At 58.5% G+C, this 27,350-nt stretch overlaps 1 protein-coding gene across 4 annotated transcripts in view; it reads left to right on the top strand.

Annotated features, from left to right (window-relative positions):
* The first annotated feature begins 615 nt into the window (after window positions 1-615).
* Window positions 616-27,350, top strand: part of NFIC (nuclear factor I C) — a 64,810-nt gene continuing 38,075 nt past the window's right edge. For 3 of the 4 annotated variants that reach the window (XM_045831673.1, XM_045831672.1, XM_045831670.1), the window contains exons 1-2: window positions 7,222-7,330; window positions 16,729-17,260. In XM_045831673.1, coding sequence (XP_045687629.1) covers window positions 7,301-7,330; window positions 16,729-17,260 — 562 coding nt within the window. In that variant the 5' untranslated portion in view covers window positions 7,222-7,300. Of the gene's footprint in view, window positions 1,024-7,221; window positions 7,331-16,728; window positions 17,261-27,350 lie in introns of those variants that run through there. The other variant, XM_045831671.1, reaches the window with a different exon arrangement.

Here is a 27,350-nt window from a genome sequence, read left to right as displayed (position 1 = left end):
GGCCGAGAGCGCTCCCCGCCCCCCGACCCGCCTGAAGCCCCTGCATGACCCTCAGGGGACCCCTGCCCCCCAGGTCTGTCGCGCCTCCTCGGAGTCTCTGTCTGTGTCCCCATCTGTCCCGTCTCCCCACTGTACGTGTTTGTGGCTATGTGTATCCAGTACACCTGCACTCACGGGCCAGAGTGCCTGGAGCGATGGCCTAGGAGAGGAGTCCTGGGGATCAGTTGTGGGTCAGTCCCAGGTCTGGAGTGTCTTTCCATGATTGTCAATCTCTGTTGTCGGGGTGACATCTTTCAGGCTGTGAGTCCAAGTCAGGCTCTGGGTGTCTAGGTGACACCCAGAAGGCTGTGAGCATGTGGGCCCCCATGTCTGTCTGGGTGACACTCGCAGGCTGTCAGTGTGAATCTGTGTTGGTGGCATCCTGCAAGAGGTGTGCATCCTAGACACCGTATAGGCTGTGCGCCTGGGTCCCCGTGTGTCTGGATGACACCCGCAGGCTGTGTCTGTAACACGCTGCGAGCACCTAGTGTGCCGGTCTGCGCGCGTCAGTGTGCGTGGTGACCGAGTCGGATCGAAGGAGGCCCGGGCCGCTAGTGTCCTCAGCCGTCTGCGTGTGTGTGTGTGTGTGTGTGTGTGCGCGCGTGTGTGAGCGCGCGCGCGCCTCGGAGAAGGTGGATCCGCTCAGTCCGCCGCGAGCCCGCCCCGGGCCCCACGACCCGCCGCTGCGGCCGCTCGTCCGGCCTCCACTGGCGCGGGCCGGGCCGGGGATGGAGCTACCGCAGCCTGGGCCCGGGAGTCCAGCGGCCTGAGGAGCGGGCGGTGCGCGGGGCTGGGGAAGGCGGGCCGAGGGGAGGGTCCTACGGACCCGGGGGGCGGGCGCGGCGCGCCCCCTCCCTGGCGCGCTCGCTCCCTCCCCCGAGCGCCCTCCCTCACCGCCTCCTCCCGCCGCCTCCGGCCCCCCCTCGCCGGGGACCGAGCGCGCTCGCTCCGGCGCCGGCCTCGCCTCCTCGCAGCAGCGCCATGGTACGTCGCCGCCCCCACTTTCGTTTTCGCCCGGGGAGTTTTTGGGGTGGTGCGTGGGCTCCAGGCGAAAGTTGCCAGGTCTGGGGGGGGCCGCCCCAAGGAAGGGTTCGATGCGGGGACACCCCCTTCCGCCCGCCGCTGCAGGACCCCCGCCCGCCGATGCCCCCCCTCGCGGCTGGGGGCGGAGCTGGCGCGCAGGGCGCAGCGGGGGATCCCAAGTGGGGGGCCCCTCGTGGGCGCCGCAGAATTGGCGGGGAGGGCGGGGCTCCCGGGAGAGGGTGCCCCTCAACCAGGCCGGGCCCCCGCCCCCTGTCCGGCACGGAGGGAGGAGGGAGGACGAGGCCCTAGGCGCACGACCCCGAAGCGCGCAGCCCACTGGGGAGCGAAGCCGGGGAGGGGTCGCCCTGTTAGGCCGGGGTCGCGGTGGCCCCCGGGGGTGCCCCGGCCCGGGAGAGCGCGGCGCGCCAGCTAGCGGAAAATGGCCGCTGCGGAGAGGGGCGGAGAGCGCGCCACGGTCGCCGCCGGGCGCCTTGAACTTGGAGTCCAGCGGGCGGCGGCGCTTGGCGCCACGCAAGGGCAGCCCGCACGGCCTGCCCTCTAGCCGTCTGAGCCCCGCCTACAGGCTGACCCCAGCCCGGCCGTGGCGCACGCCAGGTCTCAGCCGGGAGGGGTCACCAGGTCTCGGCCCCGAGCGCCCCAGGCCGACGAGCCTAGGTGCCTACACTTGAGGATTCCGGTGTCTAGTCTCCGGGTGTCGGTGGCATCCGCGCTCAAGGGGTGCATTTGGGGGTTCCAGAGCTTCCTAACGGTCAGCATGGGAATCCGGGGATGCGTTCTCGGGTCTGTGCAAATAGGTGGTCCCGTCCCTGTCCGTGGGTACGTGGGTTCCGATGTGTCGGGTCCTCTCCTTTATGTGTCTGCGCATCCACGTGGCCAGGTGTGTTGTGTTGCGTGTGTAAGAGCATTGTGAGTCTCTGGGACAGTGTGCGTGTGTCTTTGGGTAACTGGGCGACTGTGCTGTGTGTCCTTCTGTAATGGTGCTGTGAAGCTGTGTGACTGAGTTGTATGTCCCTCGGGGCCGTGATGTCCCTAGATGACCGTGTAGGGTGTTCCCGTGTGTGTGACGGTTAGGCGGTTGTGGGTGAGTGGGAAACGGTGTAGTGTGTCTGCGTCCCAGGGGACAGTTAGGTGTCTCTGTGTGCAGGTGACTGGCACTGAGTGACTATCGGGGATAGGTCTGCACTCTCCCCCTGGCCCCTCCAGTTCCTTTTTTCCTGCCACCGGGCATCTGGGTGGGGGCTGGTATTTCCTCTACCTTGCCAAAACCCTGTTCCCTCATCCCACCCCAACCCATCCCCCCACTGCCTCCCTGCCTCGAAGTCCCCATGGGCGTGGACCTAGATGGTCTTGGTTTGAGGTTTAGGCTCCAGGGGGCACTGGGACGCGATCACTGGGTGGCAGTGATGTCTCCTGCCAGGAACTTCGTGTGTTCGGGGACCTGCCCCAGAGTGGGGCAGGGTGGCAGGGGTCCCCACCTCTCTTCTGGCCAAGGTTTTGAGGGAGGGTTGGTTACTGAAGCGCAGGGGCTATCTGGGCCCAGGTGGGTGGCCAAGGAGACCCTCTCACCTTCCAGGCTGGGGGCCGCCCCCTTCAGTCCTGCCTCCCAGCACTTGTCGAGGACTGGGCCAGGGGTGGGAGGTCCAAAGTGTTATTTTCTACTCTCCAGAGGAATCCCTGCTGTACCCCCACCCCACCCCAGGGCCTTTATATAATTTTCCAAACATGAAAGCCCTAAGGCTAGGCCAAGTCTCTGCTTTTTACTTAAAACCTGCAACCCATTTTGGGAGGGCTGTTTGGGAAGGGGGAGGAAAAGGGGCTCCACACTGACACAGGGGTACATACACACAGCGCTCAGGGTCACATGCTCCCATCAGCCCCTTCACCCTCACTGAGGCCCTTCCCCACGCCAGCTGCCAGCACTCAGACGGAGCCCTGTCCCAGCACACTCCTGTGCAGTCACGTGTCTGTGGTCTGCCCCGCACCACACTCACCCCCATTCCCACTTTCTCCAGGTGTCCAGGGGTCCACAGTGTGTTCACAAGCATACACCCGTGACACACCCTCAAGAAGTGCTTGGTCACAGCCACACATGTACATAAATCCGTGCACACACACAGGTGCATACACAACCACATGGACCCACACTGACACAGACACCTACACTGGCAGGAGAGGGAGGACCCCAGGGTGGGGAGGTGGTGGAGACTGCCAGGAGGGAGGAATGGGGTGTGCTGTGCTGTGTGCCACTGTGTGCATGTATGTGCGTGTGTGTGAGTACTAGATTCTGTTGCGGGTATGTGTGCTGCTGATAAGCATGTGTTGTGTTTGGGCGTCATTGTGTGATTATGGGTGAGTGTACCTGTGTTGTGTTTGGGATTGTGTATGCACTTGTGTGGGTCTGTGTGTGTGTACTTGTGCTACATGTGTGTCTGTGTGTGTCACGTCAGATCTGTGTGTTGGTACCTGAGTTAGTGTGAGTGAAAGTCCGTCTGCATGGCATGGTTGTGTGTGCCTGTGTGTGCCTGAGACCTGTGAGTCGTGTGTCACTGTGTATCTGTGCCCTCCCTAGTGTCATATCCCACCTTTACTTCCCACCGCTGAGGACCTGAACATCCCCTGCTGGAGCCTCAGTTCCTCATCCCCAAAATGGAAACGCACAGGACCCTCCCTGGAGTGCGGGGCTGGGGGGTGGTCTCCAGGGTCAGGACCCAGCATTTGTGTGGCCTGGTTCTCTGGGTGTGGCCGCTGTGGTGTTGCCATTGGGGCTCCTATTCCTTGGGCTCCTGTCGTCCCTGCCTGTGCTACTCTGTGAATGCCTCTCGCCTTTTCAGAGTTTACTTTTTAATTACACAAACCATTCATGAACATCTAAGGAGAGTACACAAGTGAAAATGGCACCTTCCTCATCACCCCCACCAAGGTGGGACTCCAGCCCAGGGGGTCCTGTTGTCATCCAGCTTTGTCTTAGCAACTGCAGGTGGGATAGATACACATTCTTGCAAAGGACACGTGTATATTCTTATAAAGGGTAGTTTTTATCTCATAGAGGATACATGAGTGTTCCTTTTTTCTTAATCTCAAATGAGATCTTGAGTCTTCTGGCTGAGTCTGCAGCAGAGGTTCTCAACCAGGGGTGGTCCTGCCCCCAGGGGACACTGGGGCAATGTCTGGGGACATTTGTGATTGTCACGACCAGCGGTGTTCCTGGCATGCAGTGGCAGGAGGAATCTGGTCCATACCTCGCTTTCCCCAGCATGTCTCTTGGAGATGGCTCCATTGGGAGCCCCTCGTTCTTTTATGGAGCTGAGTAGTATTCCAGCCCATGCCCATACCCGTGATGTTGAACCCCCCCACACAGATAGACACCTGGCAGTTGGCATTAATGCTGCAGAGTTGACACTACCGTGCATCTGTAGTGCACCTACCGTGTGTCTGGGACAGTTACAGAGAAGCCTAAGAGCAAATTCTAGGGAGAATGCATTTTTAATTTTTAACAAATGAGCTCAACTGTGCTCCAAAATGCCAGGAGCTAAGTCATGCACCCCTTTTCTGGGCCCTTCCACACACAGGTCCAAATCCACCAGCTGCTGTGTTGAGAGACCACTATGCACAGGCGCCATCTGACCCCTGTCCACGCTCGCTGATCTGCCCACGTCCGGGGGGAGGCACTACCCTTGATCGCCCCACTCCACACGGGTGTGGGGGAAGCTGGGACACAGAGCGGTTAAGCTGCTGGCTGGAGGAGTTGCAGATTCAGGTGCAACCCTGCAGCCCAACAGGCCTGCTGTGGTCCTACTACGTGCACTACAGAGGCCTCTCCTGCTTGAACTGTGGGGTGGGCAAAAGGAGGTTTGCAGTTGTGAGTACATGAAACACAGTTTATTCTTGTACTATTTATTAATTAGTGCATTATAGCTGTAAGCCTACTTTTGCCCACTCTTGTGTGTGTGCATACATATATGTGTGCATACCGTTGCTGTTAGTGAACTTGTGGAAGGTTCTACCATCCACTGCAACTAATAACATTAACACAGTCCTCACACACATTACCTCAAGAACTCCAATCTCCCCAACCTTCCAAGACAAGTCCTAACGTTGCCATTTCACATATGTGGAAACTGAGTTCCAAGAGGTGGAGTCTGTGCTCTCCAAACTTGACCTTGGAAAGGAACCTCAACTGCTACGGGAAGGTTGCAGGCAGGGCAGGGATGGGGGGCAGTCTGAGGAGAACGCTCAGAAATTCACTTTAACATGTAAATGTCTGAACTGGGGATCCCGCCATCTGTGTTCCTGGCATTTTCTTCAGTGATCAAGTACTGCTTTATGTTGCATTGGTGTTTGGGTTCCTAGACCCCTGCCTCCCCCTTTCATCCCGGGGTTTGAAGTGCCCACCACAGCTGCACAGTGGGGAGTTTCGAAAACATCTTTGAAGTGCTCAGGATGTGCTCAGTGCCGTCTGAATAACTGTCAGACACACGCAGCGAGGAGCACACCCACCCGGGCCGGGAACGCGTGCTGCCGCAGGCGGATCCTGCTCCCTCCCCGTCCAGCAAGGGGCCCTGAACAAGTGGCCTCGCTCCCTGGCCTCAGTTTCCTCCCCTGTAACACAGGGAAATACCAGGGCTGCCGGCATGTCGCTCGCACCCTGGGCCTGGGGCAGCTGCCCTGAGTTCGTCACAGGGTGTCATCAGCCTCAGGATATTCAGAGAGATTAGTCAAAATGGCCAAGCTTTCTAACAACGTGTTGGGGCACACATGATAGGAAGTCAAAGCTCCGCTAAATAACATTGTCCTTATGCTAGCAGACCCTATAGGGCGGGCACTGCGAGGCCACCTTACAGAGCGGAACACCACGGGATGGAGGCAAGGGGCCACGTCCCCTTAGTCTGTGAGGTGGGAAGGAGAACTTAGGCAGCCTCTGAGCCAGGCTGGGAGGACTGAGGGAGTGACCCTGGGAGGGGGACAGTTAAGGCCAGGTGAAGAGGCCAAAGTCGTCAGGCACCCTGGGGGCTCAAAATGGGAGACAGCAGGTCTGTGCTTAATTATTCTAGAGGGAGAACAATGGAGCTTGAAGAAGTGGGCTTCTGGGCCAGATGGCCTGACTCCAAGCCATTCACTGTGCCTCAGTTTCCAGATCTTTGAAATGGGCACATGGCTGGGGTTGATAGGAGTCCGTGGACAACAGGGAAGAGGCTGCAAGGGTTTATCTGGCCAGCCTGAGGTTCTTTCTGGACAAATTCCTCCTGGGGTTCTGCGGAGACACATGGAGGAGGCCAAAGCCACTCCCTCCCCGGTTCCCCTTTGGTGCTGGCCAACGAAGAAAAAGCAGATTCTTGGAGGCTCCTGGGTTAGCTGGGATCCCTCTGGCCATTAGGGCCGTAGTTGTAGTCAAGTCTCTCTGCTTGGGCACTGCAGCCCCTGTCTGGCGCTCGGGGCCATGGAGGAAAGGGTGCAGGAGACCCTTCTCCTGCCGTGCACCCCGGGACGTACATCTTTAAGGGCTTTCCGCGCGCTGCGCGGCCTCTGCACACGTCACTGCTTCATTCTCCACCCCACCCCCCCACCCCCTTGGCTCGTTTCTCCAACTTCCCGGCCAGCTCCGGGCGGGTTGGGGAGGGGGGGTCATAAAAATCCATCTCTGGCCCCCAAGTGTCCAGCAACAGCCTAGCGCCCCGTCCCCACCTGACTTGGGCAGGCGGTCCTGGGGGACCCTCTGCAGTCTCATTGAGTACGGCTGCGGGTCCCCATCCGGTGTCCCGTGCCCAGCGGCTAGAAATTCGTAATAATAGCAATAATGGGGTTCATGAGGCATGAGGGGAGCGGCTCTCCTTCCTCGTTCGCGCTCTTTTTTTCCCTCTTTTCTTTGAAAGTTGGATGTTGAGAAGTGGGAGGTTCGGGTGGGAGGAGAGAAATTGGGGGGAGGGAGGGGAGAGAAATTGGGGGGAAGGGAGGGGGAGGTTGCCAGAGGGAGGAGAGACAGAGACACTGAGACGGAGGAGGGGAGAGGGAGAGAGAAGGTGGGGGGCAGGAAAAGAAGAGAGGGAGTGAGAGACGCAGGAGAGAGGGAGGGAGAGAGCGGGAGGGAGGAGGGAGGGAGACCGAGGGAGGAGGCGGCTAGGAGCGCGCGCCGGCCGTGGCCGCGGGGGGGGTGGAAAAATGACTCAGTAAGTTCAGCGCGCCCGCTCCGGCCGGCCCTGCGCCTCCCGCCGCGCCCGGGATGTATTCGTCCCCGCTCTGCCTGACCCAGGTACGCCCCCCGCCCACGCCGCCCGCGCACCCCGGTCCCGCGTTCCCCGCATCCCGGCCCCGGAGTTTGGAAGCCGGAGGAGGCGGGACGAAAAAGGCACGCGTCCTTCGGTGGCCGGGCCGGGACGCCCCCAACACGGACCAGGGACCAGTGGGGGATGGGCTAGACCGGGACCCCCCTCCTTCACCCCATACACTCACCCGGGATTCCTGCTTTGCGGCTCGACCCTCCTCCCCGCGACCTTCCCCAGTCCCGGACGTTTGGGGGCGGGCTGCAGGTTCGCTTCCCCCAAGGCAGGATGAGCTCCCCCATCCACTCGGGAAGGGCTGAGGGGCGCCCAAAGACAGGGTTCCGCGTGAACCCCGTGCCTGGACCGGGGACTACCTCTAAGGAGAATTGAGGGGGTCCTGGCTGGCTCCTGAGCTCCCCAGCACTCTTGATGTGTTCCTGGGACCCTCTCCTCACCAAGGTTGCGCCCCGTCACTCCAGCCCCGGCTGCCTTTTCCCCCATTATTGGCCCACGTGTGCATGGAGGGGGGAGGGGGCGCGCGAACTTGGAGGTGCCAGCGATGGGGGGAGGGGTGCTCGACTTCCCGGCCCGGTCTCTCGCTCTCCCCCAACCCCGCGCCCCACCGCCATCCCGATGTTTCGCCGCATCGATTTAGGGGTTATTGAGCCGCAGCCGGGAGGAGCCGAGAGGCCTGCATTCCGGGGTCGGCCGGCACTGCGGTGCTGCTCACGCCCTTGCCCGCCAGCACCTGCCCCTGCCCCCTCTGTAGCCTCTCACCCTTGACCACACTCCCAGGCTGCCCAGGCTGAGCCCTGGTGCAAAGATGGGGTGGGGGAACGTCCCTTCTGCAGGCCGCACCAGAATGTCCCAGCTCCCTCCCAGACAACACCCATCCTTCTGTTGGTTCTACCTTCCAGCTTTGGGCCCACCCCAAGTCCGTGTGTGTCTGTACGCCAGTGGGGTTCCGGCCTCAGTTTCCCTTGAGGTGACATGGGGCTAAGGCAGTTTCTGGAGAGAGATGCAGCATGGCCTCCAAACTGTAAAGTGCAGTGCTGGATGTCCAGAGGAGCACTGTGTGGGAGAGCGCAGATGCCGGTTTAGGCTCCAGAGACTGTCAGTCCCTGCAGGGGTCCCCCGTGCATGGTGGGGTCTGTGTCACCGGCCTCCCCCAGCACCCGCTGAGGAGTTCCTGGCTTTAGGCAGAAACAGTGAGGGCTGGTGCTGAGGGGGGTCTCGGTCTTGTCCTGCCCACGACTTCCTGGATGACCTTGGGCAAGTCCCTGCCTCTCTGCAGCCCTCCATTCCCCTCTCCCAGCAACTTTGGGAGGGGTCCCTCGAAGAGTCGTCACTGGCCCATCTCAGTCTCCCAGTCGTCCCGAAGTTCCCCGATAACATCTAGGGTTCTAGTTCAGTAGCTGCAGGGACCTTAGGCCTCCCCGGCTCAGGCCTTAGGGGGTGGGTGGCCTGAGTAGCTCTAGGTGCCCCTTCCCCCTCTGCCCTTCTTGCACACTCCCCAGATGGGGGGACGGGCAGGCAGAGGAAGGCTATTCCAGGCGAGGAGGTTGGAAGGCCGCCTGTTGTCACTGCGCCCTGGAATTCCCCCATCAGGACGCTGGGAGACAGGCCTCTATCCACGTTGCAGAGAGGGGGTGGCGGGGAGAGCCAGAGCCCTGGCATCACCCGTGAACTTGGGCACTTACTGGGCCTGGCTTTCCCCAGGAGGAGGGCAAGGATCAGCCAGGTGACTCTCGTGAATTCACAAAAATCAGGTTGCTGGGCGCGAGGGACCGGGAGACGAGGAGACAGACATAGGCAGAGAGAACCAGAGCACTCACTACTGGGGTGGGGAGGGAGCCAGCCGAGCGCAGGGGCTCCCTTCCTCTGTTTATTCTCCCATGTGCCCCCCACCCTGGAAGGAAGCCCCCCCCCCAAGCCTCAGCTTAATCCTTGTAGCTCCTTGCAGGCCCAGCGCGGTCCTAAACTGGGGGGCCTGGGAGGACCCTGACCGCCCCTGCAGGACCCCCTCCCCTGGTTGTCTGGTTCAGCCTCCCCAGTGTGCCCCCGCCGCATTTCTCTCTGTCTTTCTCCCTGTCTCCTTCTCTCCGTCTCTGTTCTCCCTCCCTCTCTCTCTGCCTCTTTCTGTCCTTGTCATTTCGTCTTTCTCTCTCTGCCGTCCCTCTCCATCTCCACACCTCTGTTTCCCACCATCTTTCCCCCTGTTTGTGTGTGCCTCTCCTCGCCCCATGTGTCTCTCCCTGTGTCTCTCAGCCTCCGGGCCTCCACCTCCCCTCTTGACTTGACTAATTTTACAACTTGAGTCCGACCTAAAATAGCTCCGTTTTAGCCAGTGTGACTGATCTGACCCGGATCCTCCTAGGAGCTGAGACCGGTTGGGGGGCTGCAGCTCCGGTGTGAGCTGCCCTGTGCACCCCCCCCCACCCGGCCCTGCCCACTGAGGGGGGGGTGATGGCCCTGAAGTATTCTGGGAGCCCTGTCCTTGTTTCAGTGGCGGTGACTCAAGCGCTTTTTCACTTTTACTCTTAAGAGGAACTGTGTGGAGCAGCCGTTACTTCCATAAATCCTGCCGGCGGGAAGGCCGGCCTCCCTGTGCTTGCCCCGCTCTGGGCCTCCCTCCCTGCCTCCCTTCTGCCTGCTGCCACCGCCACGTTAGTTATTCCGGGTTTGGGGCCAAATCTCTCTTGGCTGCAGTGCCCAGGATTCCCCGGGGCCACAGCCAGCGAGTGTAGCCGCCAGGGCCCCCTCCCTCATTCATTCATTCTTTCCTTCACTCCTTTACCTGGGTGCTTCTCAGGGAGGCACTCCCTTCACTGCCTTTCTCCAGCGGGGTGACTGAGGCTGGGAAAAGGCCCCAACTTTCGTTTCTTTTAATAGATCTTTATTAAGCACCTCCCATGGGAGTGAGGGGGAGGCAAAATGCAGTGAGGTCTAGGCCTGGTGTGAGGGTCAGGCTTCCCCAGCGCTTCTGGGCTGGGAAGGGGGCCAAGACCAGAAAGGGCCAGGGCCTGCCCAGGACAGCACAGTGTGGCCGGTGCCTCTGGTTGGGGAGCCGGCCTGGGCGGGCGGGACTCCCCGTGTGCCCACTACACCCTGTAGAAGGCACAGCCTCGCGCCAGGTCTTTGTCTCTCCCGTTCTCTCCGTGTCTGTATCTCTCCCCCTCCCTTCTCTGCAGCGGAGGTGCCTCAGCACCAGGGCCCAGCGCCTTGTAAATCTCGAAGCTGGGATTCTGGCCTAGTCAGCGTTCTCTCTCCCTCTCCCTCTCTCCCTCTCTCCCTCTCTCCCTCTCTCCCTCTCTCCCTCTCTCTCCCTCCCCCCCACCCGTCTATCTCCCCCTTCTCTTCTCTCCCTCCCTCCCTCTCCCTTTCCCTCTTCCTCCCTCCTTCCCTCCACTCCTCCCTCCCTCCTCTGTCTTATCTGCCTCTCTCCCTCTGTCTCTCTGTCTCTTCTCTCTTTCCGCCTGAGCCTCCTTCCCTCCCTGTCTCAGGACAAAATGGATGGGAAATGCTGAGTCCAGGGGCCTCCTGCCCCAGACAGCCCCTGCTCAGGTTCACACACCTGGGCGCGTGTTGATCTGCAGTCAGTAGTGCACGGGCACCCCAGCACTCCCATGCACACTCACGCCACACCTGTGAGGACAGGACCCCCACCCAGATGTGCCCTAAGATGGGGGGTGGGTAGCAGACACCTAGGATGCCTCAGATCTGCATGCAAATCTTGCTCAGGAGGCTCAGAATGGAGTCCCCTTTCCAGTTATGTGACTCTGGGTGGTGACCGAGCCCTCCCATGCCTCGGTATCCTCCCAGTGCAGTGAAGTAACCAGTGACCCTCAGCTCCTCAGGCTGCCTGAGCATTCAGGGAAGTGGGACACCTCCAAGGTGCTGGGTATTGGGCCTGGCACACAGTCGGCGCTCATAAATATTTGTTGCATGAGTGCACGGATGGATGGAGGAATGGATGGATGGTTCTGCCAGCTGAGAGAAGGCACTTGAATCTCTCTGGGCCTCAGCCTCTCTCCCTGTGTCCCCCAGTGGGACATAATTATGCCTTCCTCTGATTCTTTACCCTTCACAGAATGACTAGTATTCAGTAGACAGCAAATAAGTGAGGGTAGCAGTGACCCCAGAAAAACTGGAGCTTTGACCCACGAGGGTTTTTCTGTTGACCAGTCCTCCCAGGCAAGCCCTGTCCAGGGTCTCCCCAAGTTTGGCCAGACCAGGTGGGTACTGGCAGCCTCTGTCAGCTGGGGTGTGCAAACAGGGCCAACAGGCAAAAGGTGAGATTGTTCCTTCACTGCTCTGGACTCTGGAGACACTGAGGTGAATGACAGGGATCAAACCCCTCTCCTAGGGGGCTTCAGTCTAGGGGCCGGATGGGCAGGAAGCACGGGGACAGTGCAGGACAGTGGGGCCCCTCCCAGGAGGAGGAGGTGGTGGTGGCTGTGTGGCCCAGGATGGGGCCCGGGAGGGGAGCCGCACACAGTTCGGAGGGACCATAGGGAGTGCAGAGTGGGCGTTGGGGAGCTCCAAGGCTGGGGTCAGACCGCATGCTCAGGGGGCCCAGCAGTGGGGCTGAGGAGTCCGGAGGCCCACAGTGACGGGGACTCAGGTACACTTCCCAGCTCTGCTCCTTCCTGGCTGTGCAACTTTGGACCAGTGGCTCCAGTGCTCAGTGCCTCAGTCTCTCCCTTCGGGCAGTGGGCACAGTAAATGCTCAGCCTCCAAAAGGCACAACCTCCTGGACCCTGTCTTGAACACCGTGCCTCTGGCTCAGCCCCCATCCCCCCCGGGATACCAGACAAGAAGTCAGAGTTCTTGGCTCACACTCACTTGCCAGTTTGTTGTGGGGTCTCACTCTCTGGTCTGTTTACCAAATTCCTCCCCGTGGCCTGGCCGGTAAGGCTCTGCACAACCGGCCTCCGTCCCTTCCCTGCCCTCGCCCTTCCACTGTCCCTCATGTTCACCCTGCTGCAGCGTCACCCGCCTCCTCGCTCTTCCCATAAAGCACTGGGCACGGTCCTGCCTCCAGGCCTGTGCACGTGCTGGTGCTGCTCTCTCCACCTGGAAAGCTACTCTGACTGTCCTCTTTCAGGTCTTCGTTCAAGTGTCCTCTCCTGTGAGAGACCTCCCTACGGAACCCCAGCTAAGAAACAACCCCCAAGGGATTCCCTGGCCCCCTCAAACTCCTTTAGCTTTCTTCAAACCACTTTGTTCAACCTGACATTTTATTACATACTTGTTGGTTTGTTTCATGTCCGTTTCTGCCCCAGATGAGGATCTGGGTGAGGGCCAAACCCAGGTCACTGCTGGGTCTCCAGCGTTGTGCATGGGGTTGGCACACAGCAGGCACTCTGTAAATGTTCTTTGAACTACTGAATGACTCTCTCCCTCATTAGATAAGAGCTGTTCATAAACTCTGATATTCTGAGATTGTGGGGAGGAGATACCTTAGATTAGGAACCCTAACCTGGTGCCAGACTGGTCTTCATTTGCATATAAACAAGTCTGCCACATCACCTGGGCTTAACTTGGAGAAGGGGACATTGAAATCGGGGCCTTGAAGGATGCATAGGAGTTTGGAATAAGCGCTTAGGAGGTGGGTAACATAGTGATTGCTGAGTGAACGGAGGAGAGAGAGAATCCTTCCTGGAATACTTTTTTGGTGGAAATTGGAGTTACATGTGCTGGTTTGCTGCCCTGGACTCTGAGGGTGGTAGGGTCACCAGAGGAGCCCAGCCCAGTGCACAGCTGTCCCACCCATAGAGCCCAGCAAGGGCTCAGGCCCAGGGGCCTGCCTCCAAGCTGCTGCTGCCCTCTTTGACTAGGAAGTCCCAGTGGGCCGAGTGGGGTTTCTGGGGAAGGTCTAGCCTTGTTCCCCTCCCTCTGCTCTCTGGTTATCAGGGCAGTAGGCAAGCCCCACAACAGGCCACAGTGTCCCTTTCTGTCCATTTTACTAAGTGAGAAACTGAGGCCCAGAGTGGAGCAGTGATTTGTTCCTGGGGCACACAGAAGGTGAACATGGAGGCCAGTATCACCATACCTCATTCCCCTCTAGGGTCTGCCTAGCGATGCTGTCTCAGCCCTGGGACTTAGGGTTGGAGAAGGGGGAACAGCTGGACCCAGACCCCACAGCTTGTGTGGTCCAAGCTGGGTCTGAGGGAGCCCTGAGGAGAGCAGGAAATGAAGGAACACTGGACATAGGGCTTTGAGGGATGTGTAGGAGTTTGGGAGGATTCTCAGCGTCCTAGCTTGCCTTGGCTGTTTCCTTTGCCCTGTCAGCCACTGAGGACATTGGGAGGCGCCTGCGGAAGAGGCCTTGGTTGTTGCAGGTCTTACGGGACAAAGAGAGTGACTGGCCTGACCTCCCAGGGAGGACAAGAGAGGACGGGGCAGCAGGTCCATGACCCAGTTACAGACTGTTTGTCTTCCTTCCTCCAGGACCAGCTAGGGTCACTGGTGACGTGGGCTCCCACCCCTGCTCGCCTCCCTGGCACCTCTCCCCAGAGAGGGGGTAGAGATCAGAGAGGGGGAGGGAGGAAGAGGGAAGGAGCTGGAAGAGGGGCCCAGACCAAGAAAAAAAATCGAGGGAAAGGGGCTCAAAAGTAGGGAGGTACTCAGAGAGAAAGGCGGGGGTCAAGGAGAGGAGGAGTCTGGGGACTCGCCTGCCCCTGCTGGCTGACACCCCAGCTGCCTCTTCCCAGCTCCCTCTTATCAGGGCCCCAGTAATCACCAGAACTTGGGTGGCAGCCACAGCCCAACGTCCACGCCGTTGCCCTGGCATTCCCTCCGCAGGGACAGCGACCTGTGCCTCTATCGATTCCCTGCCCCCCGCCCCCCAGTTTCTCTAGCCAGATGACCTGGGCACCGGGCCCAGCTCTGCTCATGGGCTGTGTGACCCTGGACGAGTGGCTCCCCATCTCTGGGGCTGGCGTGCCGAGTGGCACTCAAGCACAGGACAGGCAGCTCGGGTTGGACAGGGACTGGCAGGGGATGGGCCCCTTCGCCCTCCCTCTGCCACAGCAGGTCAGCGGGGTGGGGGCAGCAGAAGAGGACCCAAGGTTCAGTCCCTGCCACAGTTGTTCCAGTGACTCATGCTTCAGAGCACACTGGAGTGGGGAACTGGGCGCACAAGCCGAGCCCCGTTCCACCCCACCCTGGTGAGGGCAGAAGGCTATTTTCAGAGACTCAGTAATAAGTGAAATCTGAGGTCATCCCCCTCCCCCCTCAGCACCCCATGGCCAGAGATGGCTCAAAGGAAGACCAAGTACATACAGAGCAATGAGGGTGAGTGGGTACCATGTGCATCCAGGTCTGGAGGTGCGACTGTGCCCTGGCCTCATCCACCCAGAAAGCCAACAAGAGCCCACAGCAGCTGCTTCTCACTCTCCGAGACCCCAGCCTCGTGGAGATCGGGCTGTTCTGAGGAAGGGGCTGGGGACCGTTGGTGGGGTGGCAGTCCTGGGTTCTTACCTGCACACAGGCCCTGGGAGTGGGACCTAGGCCAGGTCTCCACGCCTCCGTGAGCCTCAGTTTCCACATCACGCAACATACAGCAAAGCCTCAGGCCCTTTTCTGCCGCCCTGGAAGATCGCAAGCAACCAAAATAATCGTAAAAACATCAATAAGAATAGTGCAGTGGAACTTTGGTTCTTGAGCTTAATTCACTCCGGAAGGCTGCTGGAGAAGCGATTTGCTTGAAAACCAAATCCCATTAGAAATTTTTTCCCACTAGAAATATGGTGTCAGCATGAAAGGGTTGTCGGATTGAGAACAGAAGTTCTGTTCCACAATCGAGACATTTTTTGTGAAGAACTTGGTCAAGAACCGAATTGTTCAAGATGGGAGACATTTGAGAACCACAGTTTGACTCTAACAGCTAATGCAGCCTTTTGAGAACTGGGCAGATAATGGGGTTCATAAGCCAGGAAGGGATATTACCCCATTCAAAAAGCCTAGCACAGCCCAGGCAAGAGTAGGGAGATGGGACCGAAGTTTTTCTTCTGTCTTCCTTTCTCCTTGAATGTCTCACTCTCGGGGCTGAGAAACCAGGTCCCGATGTTCTGTGGACTGTTTCCCTTGCTAGAAAATGAAGAGAATGACGCAGCCCTCCTGCCCTCTGAGAAGGGCTGGGGCCTCCCCTGTGGCTCTCCAAGGGGCCCTGCTGGGGCTGCTGCTTCCATGGGGAGGGGGGTCAGATGGGTGTGGGGTCCAGTCAAAGCCCCTCATGACTGGGTCCCCTCTTATGACCTCTGTTTCCCTATTGGGGGCCCAGTGACACCAATTAGGCACCATAGGAGGGAGATGTTGAAGTCACAGCTCTGGCTGGATCCCACCCTCCCCGGGCCTCAGTTTTTCCATCTGTGGAATGGGTCCTTGGGGGACAGGGCGAGGTGAACTGGCCCCCAGGGGCCCCTTTCTCTGGGTCTGAACCTCCGAGGCTGCGCTCCCCTGTCTTCCATGCATTCTGACCTGGTGTCTAGAGCCTCAACTTTCTTGGCGCCTGCAGTGGGTCTGTGCCAGGGGCCCCACACTTCCATCAGCTGCTGACATCCAGGGGTCCTAGTCTCCGTCTGTGGGCCTCAGCCAGTCCTGTCTATACATGTGATCTTTAGAAACAGCCCCCCGCCCTCATTTTTCCATCAGTGCCGAGGACCAGTAGGGGTGGCCCTGGACCCCCATCTGGGGCAGCTTCCTCTGCTGAGCAGTGGGGTCTAAGAACGGAACCTCCACTCCTGGTTTCTCCTGCAGTCGATGTGCACCCACTGTGTGCTCAGCCCTGCTCTCCACCTTGGGGCTCACACACAGCCTGGGGACCCAGTGCCAGCCATCTGTTTTGTCAATAAAGTTCTATTGGAATGCCGCTGTGCCAGTCATTAACATCTCACCTGTGTTGCCTTAACAGTGCAGAATGGAGTGAAATATTCACTGCCTGGTTCTTTATAGTACTTTCAAACCCCAGTTTTAGAAGGAAGAAAATGGATCCACGACATCCTCATTGTCCCGATCTCATTTTTCCTGTCTGTACAATGGGTCCCCATCTGCCTCCTCCTGGAATCCTCAGCATGTCCTGTCTTGAGGTTCAAGACAGTTCTCCATGAATGTGTTCCTTGGCCTGGGCTTTCCACCTAGTCCAAGCCTCAATTTTCCCATGTGGGCAACGGGTTTTCGGCTGTCCCTCATGAGCTTCTGTTGGGTCCCTTCCGCTTTCCTCAGGAGGTGGAGGGGTCTGCAGTGGCCCCCAGCCTACCTCTGCCTGGTCCTTCCCCCACTTACTGAGTTGCTTGGGGGTCCCCGGGCTTCAGTCTTCTGGTCTGGGCAATGGGTCCCCTTCCCCCACGCCTCCTGACTTCCCACCTCTCCCACCCGCCCACAGGATGAATTCCACCCGTTCATCGAGGCGCTGCTGCCTCACGTGCGCGCCTTCGCCTACACGTGGTTCAACCTGCAGGCGCGGAAGCGCAAGTACTTCAAGAAGCACGAGAAGCGGATGTCCAAGGACGAGGAGCGTGCAGTGAAGGACGAGCTGCTGGGAGAGAAGGCGGAAGTGAAGCAGAAGTGGGCATCGCGGCTGCTGGCCAAGCTGCGCAAGGACATCCGGCCCGAGTGCCGCGAGGACTTCGTGTTGGCCATCACCGGCAAGAAGGCACCGGGCTGCGTGCTCTCCAACCCTGACCAGAAGGGCAAGATGCGCCGCATCGACTGCCTGCGCCAGGCCGACAAGGTGTGGCGCCTGGACCTGGTCATGGTCATCCTCTTCAAGGGCATCCCCCTGGAGAGCACCGATGGCGAGCGCCTGGTCAAGGCGGCACAGTGCGGCCACCCAGTGCTCTGCGTGCAGCCGCACCACATCGGAGTGGCAGTCAAGGAGCTTGATCTCTACCTGGCCTACTTCGTGCGGGAGAGAGGTAAGCTGGGAGGAAATGGGATGCACCGGTGTTCAGGGAGGAAGGTGGGCTCCTGCACAGTTGCAGGGTCCATGGGAGGAGCCAGCATATGTGAAGTCTGATGTAGAGGGGGGACCAGATGTTGTCCAGGGGAGGCGGCAGGCGAAGGGGAAGTCCCAGGGGGTTGGTGGGAAGAGGGATGAGGACAGAGCAGAGACTGATGGGAGGCAGACAGATGGGAGATGAACAGTCTGTTTCCTCTGGGGAAAGCTGGTCGAGTACTGGAATTGTATGCTGTGAACAAAGGTTGGTTGACTTTCAGACCTCCAGCAGAAGCCTGATGGGGCACACATTTGTGTTATGAGTGGGAAGCTGGGGTGCTGCGTGACTCTGGCTAGATCACCACCCTCTCTGGTCCCCAGTGTCCCCAGCTTCAGCCCTTCCACCTGGGTGTTTGCTGGTTCTGTGGTTAAATGCCTGAGGTTGAGACCAACAGAGTTTTTGTGTGTTTGGGGGGGCGCGGAATCCATGCCAGCTTCCTGGAAGAGGAGGTGTAGCTGAACTGAGCTCTGCAGGATGGCTGGGCATTGACTGGTGTGGAGGTAGCCCAGGTGGTCCGCAGCCTAGGTGGAAATGTGGAGGCTAGATATGTTATCCAGCCTCTCAAGGCCACAGGTGCTGGTGGCTAAAGCCAGGGCCACTGTTCCCTGCTTGTGTGTCTGTGTTCCAAACGCAGCTTTGGACACATCACTGTACAATGCCTCAGTTTCCCCTTTGTACAAGGGGGATAATGGCCATGTTGACTCTTTGCACTGGTATCCTTAGATGAGGCCGTGGAGCTCCAGGTCTCCAAGGTGTGTAGGAAGAAAAGCCAGGCAGAATTTCCCAGCCTTGACCTTGATTTCTTGACCTTGACCCCACCTGCCCCCTCCCCAGCAATTCACCACAAGCCCACTGGGCTGGCAGGGAAGCAGTGTTGGCGGAGGCGTGGAGGCACAGAAGTGGGGGGAGTGACTGTCTCAGGCAGGGGCAGGGGCTGCCCTGGCTCATTACCATGCAGGTCCAGGTCTCCCCCTCCACATTCATCCTCTGCACCCAGCCCCACCCCCACCTCCTCCGAGCTGAGCTGATAAAATTTTGAAGCAGAGTTTTCTGCCAGCGTCAGCACAATCTCTGGGCGCCTCCCTTCCCCCACGTGCCCCCTCTCCCCCTCAGCTCAGCAGGCAAGCTAGGCCTCTAGGCCTCCCCAGACACCTTCAAGCCCCACCACTAGCCTTTGACGGCCAGTCTGGTCAACCTCTTTGAATGAGGGCCAGGAAAGGTCAAGGCTGCACCCTCCCCTGCTTCCAGCCCACTCCATCACCCCAGGGGAATCCCTGCTCACGCTGGCCCAGCTGACCCAGCCCCAGCTGGCCTGGAGTGAGGGTGGTGTGTGCGAGCGGGGCCTGGATTCCAGCCCTAACCCAGCTGCCTGTTGCCGGCTGATCTGGACAATCGCTTAACTTCTCTGTGCCTCGTTTTCTTGTCTGCAAATTGGGAAGCTCAGAAGTAGCTGCCTGTAGGGCCGTTGGTGTGCGTGGCTGTTGAAGACAAGTGCCAGGCGCGGGGCTGGGGCTCCGTGGATGGCTACTGCACATCCATCCTCTTTAGGGTTACAGTTTCCCACCTCCAAGCTTTTGCCTGTGCTGTTCCCTCTGCCCGGAATGCCTTTCCCCTGTGGAGAACTCCTACTTATGCTTCAGAACTCCACCTCCTAACTCCACTTTCCCTCTGTCAGGCATCATTTTCTGAGGGCTCAGCGATATTTTTTTTCCATTCTCACAGCAGCCCTATGAGTCAGGAATCATTGTTGTGCCTATTTCACAGAAAAGGAAACAGAAGCCCAAAGAAGGGACTGCCCAAGGTTACACAGCCCAGACAGGGCACAGGTGGGATCTGGACGTAGGCAGCTGCCCAGCTGCCACCCCCACCCCCACCCCCACCCCGCCTCCAGCCGTCCATTCCTAGGGGCAGAAAAGGATGAAAGGAGATGGTGGTTTGCAGCATGGGCAGCCGGTCTCACGGCTCGGCCATCTCCGGGCTGCATCTGTGCCCTAGGCTTCCGGCAGCCCAGGCCTCATCCAGGGTCCCTAGACCAAGGCTTCCCCCCAGGACCCTCTGCTGAGCCCCAGCTCCCTGTCCCTTATCCCAGGACCCTTGTCCTTGTTCTGGGCCAGAGTCAGATCTGTTCTTGGCCAGGCTGATGTCAGTCCGATGGCAGAGAGAAATGGCCACCGCCTGCCCGCTCGTACCCTGAGGGTTCTGGGGCTGGAGGGGGCGGCCCCCAGCCTAGGCCAGAGCACAGTGTCCACTCTAGTCAGTCTTTCTGGGCGGCGTGGAGTTGATGAGGGGGGAAGGACAGGCCTCTTTTGGCCTCTGGAGGGGTGTAGGGTAGATGTTGAGGGGAACACCTGCTGTACAGCTGAAGGGAGGGACCACCTCCAACATCAGGAGTCTTAGAACCAACGGAAGGACAGACATACTCACACAGAGATGCAGACAGAAACCTGGAGAGACAGAGGGACCCAGAGACACAGAGAGACTCAGAGGCACTGCACACGCCTGCCTTTTCACACTCGGCCCTTCCCTGTCCATGGGCAAGGCCCGGCTGCTCCCCGCTAGCCTCCCCACCTCTCCCAAGGGGTGCCAGGTGGATTGGTGGGGCCACGCCCCAAAAGGGCATCCAAGGCCTCCACCCTTGGGCTTATTCTGAGGGGTGCAGAGGTGGGGACGAGCCAGGAGAAGGTCCCTTCGGTACTGGAGTTGTCAGAGCCCAGGGCACCTCTTGGAGCCCAATTTGGTTGCCCCAGGCATTCATCCAGCGTCACTGCGGCCACAGACCCTGGTTCTGGGCTTGGACTCAGCGTGCACCCACGGCTGGCCTAGGGGACCTCAGGCAGTACTGTGATGAGGGGGTGATGCGAGCTTCCCCTCAGGGCATTGGGGGCTGCCTGCCAAACGAGTGCACTTGGTGGGGGCACTGTGAGTAGGAGATGAAGAGCCGACAATTCACAGTTACGTGAATAAAGGTGATGTGGGGGAAACTAAGCCGGGGAGGGGTGTGGAGAGGGGCCAGAGGGTGCACGCTAGACTGGAAGGAATGCATGGAGCAGGTGACTTTTGAGATTAGGCCTGAGGGAGATGAAGGAGGCGTGGAGGGACTGAATGAGAATTTGCCAGGCAGGGCACAGCCAGTACAAAGGCCCTGGGGCTGGACTAGCCCAGAGGCTGCAGGGTGTATTGGAGAGGGAGGTGATGGGGCTGGTGGGGAGGCCAGGAGTGGGTAAGCCTGGCACTCTTCAACCTGCCTTGCATTTGGGAAGGTGCCTGGAGGAAACTGGGCCCAGAGAGGGAAGCCGCCTGCCCAGCCCTGAAGCCCAGCCAGGCTTCCCTGCCCCCTCTGGCGGCCTGAGAAACCTGAGGCTGGCAGGCACAGTGCCAGGGGTGGGCAGGGTAGGAGCTGCCTGGCCCGCCCGCTCCGGGCAGCTGCCAGCCCGCCCCAGCCACCAGCCCAGCTGGTGCCCATTTGCTGACGCTGCCGTGGGCCGGCCTCCGGCTCCCGCCTCGTGCAGTGCCAGCCTCCCTGAATGGTGCTGTGGGCAGGGGCCAGCTCAGGAGGCTCAGAGTGGAGAGGGGAGCCCCAAGGAGGGGGGCGGGAGAAACTGGAGGGCTCCCACCCCTCCTGGGTGGAACCAGGAAGCAATAATAATAACAAAGTGAACAGTAACTGTGAACACGAATGCCCACTGAGTGCCCTGTTCTGAGCTCATCCCACATCTCAACCGGTTTAGTTCTCTCCGCCGCCCTGGGAGGGAGGGGCCTCCTCCCATGTTTTCCATAAAGAAACAGAGGTTCAGAAATGGTCAGGCACTTGCCCAAAGTCACACAGGTCGTAAGAGGCAGAGCAGAAATAGAGCCCATGGATTTTGAGTCCTCAAAACTCCTAAAAGAAAAAAACTAAAAAAACACTTTTGAGGTTATCAGGTGGGACCCCCGCCCCAGTTGTACGGGTGATACAGAGGGCAGGTGCTGAGCACCCTGTGGACAAATGAACGAGGAGGCTGAACCATAGTAAAGGGCCTGCTGTGTGGCCAGGCCCTAAAGGGCCAAGGTCTCCATGAAGGGCACCCTGGGCTGGGATGGCAGGAGACAGGGCCGCAGCCTGGAGCGAGGGGGCCTGGGTCAGCCACAGCTCTGCCCCTGGCTTGCTGCGTGACTGAAGGCAAAGACCTGCCCTCTCTGGTCCAGGGTTGGAGGTGGTAGGGAGTTGAGAGCGAGGAGGTCAGCCTGTGAGCCACAGAGAGAAGCAAGCCAGGCCCTGACTGAGGCTCTCCCTGTCTTCTGGCCCCTGTTAATCTTCTTCCCAGCACAGGGTGCTGTGCTGGAGAGACAAAGGGGTGGACAAGAGGGTGCATGAGGGGGCCTATTTCTTTGTATAATGGACACAACTCATGTCCATACTTACTCCAGGCTGTGTGAGATACGCTCCCTTTCTGAGCCTCAGTTTTTCCATCTGTAAAATGGGGTGAACACTAACTGTTCACTGAATGGAGGGCTCGGAGTCAGTGATCCCAGAAAAGCACACGGGAGGCCCTGCCCGGAGCCTCTCCCAGCCACAGGACGCAGAGGGGAGACCTCAGTTCTGCTCAGAGACCCCAAGTCTCATTCCGCTCACAGTGAACCCCCAGGGGCACCTGGGACCCAGGACAGGCACCTTGTCACCTCTCCGGGTCCCTGGGTGGCGGAAGGGTGAGGGGCTCCCGGCAGCCTGGATTTTCCCAGGGCCAGGCGGCCAGGTGTGCCCGCCGTCTGTCTGTGCAAAGAAGGTGGCTGCACGAGTGCGAGGCCCAGACGCCAGCTGCCGGTGTATTTATAGTGACGGCGAAAGGCCTCTGGGCTCGTGGTCAGCGGCCAAGAGGGACTGACAGGTGAGGATACTGCTAACGCAGCAGGCCACCCGGAGCCCGGTGGGAGCCGGCCGCACAGCGTTGGGAAGTGAGGGGCTATCAGTGGACTTCAGGCCACGGAACTGTGCACTTAAAAGTGGTTAAAGCAGTAAATGTTATGTTATCATGGCTATAGCACAATTTTAAAAATTATTTGTTTTTAATCAGAATACTAGATACTGGTGCATCTGTCTGTATGTAATGATAAATAATTCATAAATGGAATACCAGTAGTGGTAATGTAGTAAGTTGTTACTATCACAGCCACTGGCATCGTCATCCCGAGGTTCTAGGCCCAGCTCTGCCCTCTTGCCCACTGGGCAGCCTTGGGCAAGTTAGTGCTCATCTCTGGGCTTCTACTTTTGCGAAATCAGCACAGGGAGTATCCAGAGAAGGGAATCCAGATAGCATCTAAGAGAAAGAAGCCTCTTAGCACGTGGCGAGTGCTCAGGTATGAGAGCTCTCGGTGAGTAAGTCCTGCTGCAGATGCCCCTGCGCATGTGCCCGAGTTACACATGCGCAACCGAGAGCAGGGTGCCGAGGCAGCCCACAAGGGTGCCTTGTCCACACAGGCGGGGCCCGGCCCTCGGAGGAGCCAGCAGAAGTGGAAGGCATCACATTGCACCTGTGGCGGCCATCCTGGCGTGGCGGGGCTGCAGTTGGCACCCTGGCCCGGTGCCCGGGGAGTTAAGGGGCAGCCGAGGGCAGCTAGGGACATCTCCGGGCCCCCCCTCCTCAAGCAGCTGCCAGGCCGGCCCCCTCCCTCCAGCTGGGTGTGGGCAGGAAGTCACAGATGGTTAGGGTTGGCGAGGGATGAGGGAGGGGGCACTTGGGGACATGGATGTCTTGCCCACATGGGGAAACCGAGGCCCAGAGGGGGGCAGGGCACTGCCAAAGGTTACCCAATAAAGGCTCTTCCTTTGGTCGATTGTGACCCATCTTCTGTCCCAGGCCAACTTGTGGGGTGCCGGGCAGGGAAAGGAGGGGTCCCCCTTCCTCAGAGTGGGTGACCTGCACGGCAAGAAGGGGCTTTGAGTCTGTGGGATGCCAGAGCTGAGGCGGCTTCTGGATCTGCCAGGGTGCAAGTTCTGGAATTCCCAGGGCCCGCGTTCCAGAATTCCCAGAGCTGGGGTCTTTGCCCTCCAGGTGATTCTAGAATTCTCGGTGAGTTTCAGAACAGCACTGTCCAGTAGAAATACGATGTGAGTCACATACTTGAACATTTTTTCTGGTATCTATACTCACAAGTGTGAACCTGCAGAGAAAATTAATTTTAACAACCTATTGTGTTTAACCCAGGACACCCAAAGTAGTGCCATGTGGACACATAATCAATATGAAATAGTTACTGAGATGTTTTGCATTCTTTGTCCTAAGTCTGAGGAAATCAGTGTGTGTTTTGCACTCACGTCTTCATTCGGACTGCCCACATTTCAGGCACGCGGCTCCGCGTGTAGAGCGTCTGCGTTGTGAAATATTCCAAGGCATATCTCAGATCTCCGGAGTTGAGCTATGAGAGTGCAAGGAGTGGATTCTAGAAGGTCTCACCTTGGGGCCTTTGAATACAGAACGGCAGGGTCTCCCCCTCAGCACTGCTGACATTGAGGCAGGGTCACCGGTGGAGGGCGGGACCAGCCTGGGCACTGGCGGGGGTGGTGGGGTGGGGGGTGAGCAGCATTCCTGGCTCAAGGTCAGGAGCATGTGACAATCAAAAATGTCTCTGGACATCACCCAGCACCCCTGGGGAGCAGAGTCACCCAGTGAGAAGAGCTGTACTAAGGGAAGCCTCAGAATTCTTTTAAGTCAGGTTATCTCATCACCTGAGAAATGGTTCTAGAATCTCGAGAGCTGTGTCATTGATCTAGAATTCCTCACATGTATTCTTGAGCACCCAGGAGCAGGATCCAGAATGTCCCGAGCTGGGTTTCTGGTTGTCCAGAAACAAAGTCCAGAGTTTTTTGTGTGCGGCTTTTGCTCACCAGCAGATGAGCTCCAGAATTTTGAGCTGGATCTGGAACATCCTGGGGTGGGTTCTGTCATTCTTCAGGGCAAGTTTTCACAGCGTCTGGGAACAGCGTTCACATCTCCTAAGCCAGGTTCTTGAGAATGTGAGGGTAGGTTCTCAAACGCCCAAATCTGTCATCAGTTACTCAATTCAATGTGGCTTTAGTGATACCCAAGAAACCCTTGTTTTCTGGACCATTAATGTCTGGTTGCAGGATTCCTCGCACTGGGTTTTTGCACGCCCAAGGACCGGCTCTGGGATTTTCTTGAGCTGGTGTCTAGAACATCCAGGGGGCAGGTTCTAGAATTCTCACAGTCAGGGATCCAGAAAGTTCAGGTCAGAGTTGCATAAGCCCATCCTAAAACATTGGTGCCTGAGTGGACTGTTCCAGAAGAGATGCTTTCCGAGGGGGGAGGAGTCGATTTTAGTTCCTCTGAGGCTCTGCCCAGACTGGCTGAGGCAGAGTGGCCGCCTCTTGGGGGCAGCCAGCTGAATGCAGGCCCCCGTGTGGGGTGTTGGGAGCAGGTGGTGGGAACATGCGGTTGTGAGAATGTGGGTAAGAGTCTAGACTTTATTTACTCCCTAGTAAATGTCTGTTGTTTATTGGATGTGGGACACAGAACCCTGGCTGTGTTTCCAGAGGTTGTTGTAGGATCATGGGCACTTAGCAGGCCCTCAGTCGGAGGCAGTAGCTGTAATAGGTGATGCTGACATCTGGCGGGAGGCAGGGCTTGTCTGCCTGAGTGTGTGGGTGCTGGGGGCACTTACAGGGACCTGCAGGCACGTTGAGGGCTTACCTAGTTAAACTCTCAGTAAGTGCCAGGAATTATTAGCACCATTTCACTTCACCACAATTCCACCAAGGTAGGGATCATTTCTAACTGCATTTAACCAACGGAGAAATTGAGTCCCAGAGAGGCAAAGCCACTGGCCCAAGGTTGCACAGCTAAGAGGCAGAGTTAAGATTCGAACCCAAGTCTGATATCTCTGAGGGCCCACATTCCCCTGGAAAGGGGCATTTTGGGGTGCATCAGGGACCCGCCCAGAATGTCCCGGGAGGGCCCCTTGGAACTAGAGTTCAGCTGGATCAAGGAGTGCCTTTGGGGGCCGCAGCTTGCCTAGGGGGTTGGGTGCGCCTCCAACCTTCAACCTGGGAGAACCGGGGAGGCTGAGGTGCACCCTAGGCCAGCCATCTCCCCTTCTGTCTCTGTGCTCCTCTCCCAGTCCCTGTCTCTGCTCTGCCTACCCCTAGTCTCTCCCTGCCTTTGTCAGTCTCCTCCCAGCCTCCCACCCCAGCCTGTGGGCTGCCCGGAGGCAGCAGCAGTGCTGAATGGGCCCCTTGTTCCTGACCACACCCGCCCCTTGGGGTCACCCCGGGACAAGCCCTGGCAGCCTGCTGCCTTAAAGGGCCAGCTTCCAGAGAGAAGGGGGAGGAGAGGGACTGCCTCTACACCCAAGCCCCACCCCTCCCAAAGATGGAAGAACTGTTGTTCAGGGTGGGGTGGGAGGGCACCACACCCAGACACCCCCAACCCCATGTGGTCAGAGGGTTGGACCCCAGGCTGGGTAGGCCTACCTGGGGGAGAAGAAGGTGTACGCCTGGTAGGGCTTGGATTTGACCTTGGACATATCCCTTTTCCCCTCTGTGCCTTGGTTTCCCCATCTGTGTCTGAAGGTCCTTGTGCCCCAGGGGTGCCCCAGGGTTTGGAGGGCAGATGGAATAGTATCTGGTACATGGGTTTGGTACACAGTCGGCATTCTCCCCGTGCGCATTGTGCAATTAATTATACAGCACCTGCTGGTGGGGCATCTTGTGAGCGGTCATTCACCCGTGGATAGGGCAGGGACCGCTTTTCTCTGTGCCTCAGTTTCCTCAAGTGTAGAATGAGTTCAACCAGCAAGAATGAAGCCAGTTAACAGAATTAAAAGTTTAGAGCAGGGCCCAGCGCCAAATTTAAGGCGTCATTTCTTGAGCGCCTACTGTGGCACATGTGGCCCCGGGTTCTCCCCTCCCCCGGCCTCGCCGAGAAAGGCCCTCTCTGCAGCCTTGTTTCAGAGGGAGGAACTGAGAGGTTAAGGCTAGGGCTGAGGCTACACACAGCCCAGATTTCACCCCAGCTCTGCCACCTCCACCCTCCACTCCCAGCTGTGCAGCTCCAGGCTTCTCGCTTGTTCTCTCTGGACCTCAGTTTCACCTTCAGAGCAATGGGAATAACCCCTGTCCATTCGCACCCTGGAAGCCTTTCACTTTCTCCCACCCAGAGGATGCTGTGTCTGGGAGTCAAGGCGTCCCCCAGGCCGGAGTTGCACCTAGTGGCCAGTCTCTGGTGGCCTCAGCTCTGCTGTGCCCCAGGCCAGCCCCACAGCCTGGGACAGGTTGCTGCCGGATGGACAAGCCTGTTCCCTGCTTTCTTATGTAATCAGGTTATGCAAGGGCAGCTGGCCTGCTTACATAAAAGGAGGCGGGCCAGAGCCCAGCAGGGGAAGGGGAGGCTCTTAAAGGGACCCGACTCCCCCAAGTCTCCCTTGTAGGGCCCCACGTGAACCCACAGAGGGAAGCCTAATAAGCCCTGGACAGTTCGGCACTCACCAATACCATCATTGTCATCATTATTATTATTGTCATTGACATTCGTTGTCACCCTATTGTTTCCCAATGGCAGTGAGACAGTCAAGTGGCTTCCTCTACTCTGCTTCTGGGGCTCTTTTCTCCCTGAACCCCAGTTTCCCATCTGAACCGTGGGGGGCAGTCAGTGAAGAGGGTAGTGGGGCATAATAGGGTCTTGCCTCTGCCATCTGCTCACCACATGACCTTAGGCAAGTGGTATCCCTCTCTGCACCTCGGTTTCCCCACCTGTAAAATAAGCCGACCTCATGGGGCTGCTGAAGGGGATGTGAGTGGAACCACGCAAAGGAGTTAGGGCAGCACTGGGCACACACGCTTGGTGCTCAGCCAGTAGGACTACTGTGTTGTCAATAAATATTTATTAAGCACTTACTGTGTGCCAAGCACTTTTCTAGGTCCTGGGGACACCACAGTAAACACAGCAGACAAAACCCAGCCCTCATGGGGCTCACAGTTTGTTGGGGTACATGAGCAAAGAGCAAGAAATAAATGAAT

The sequence above is a fragment of the Phyllostomus hastatus genome, unplaced genomic scaffold, assembly GCF_019186645.2.
Source record: "Phyllostomus hastatus isolate PE091 unplaced genomic scaffold, TTU_PhHast_1.1 phas_contig_159, whole genome shotgun sequence".
Classification (NCBI taxonomy): Eukaryota; Metazoa; Chordata; class Mammalia; order Chiroptera; family Phyllostomidae; genus Phyllostomus; species Phyllostomus hastatus.
The sequence above is the reverse complement of the archived record's forward strand: the minus strand, read 5'-3'. Positions and strand labels throughout refer to the sequence as shown.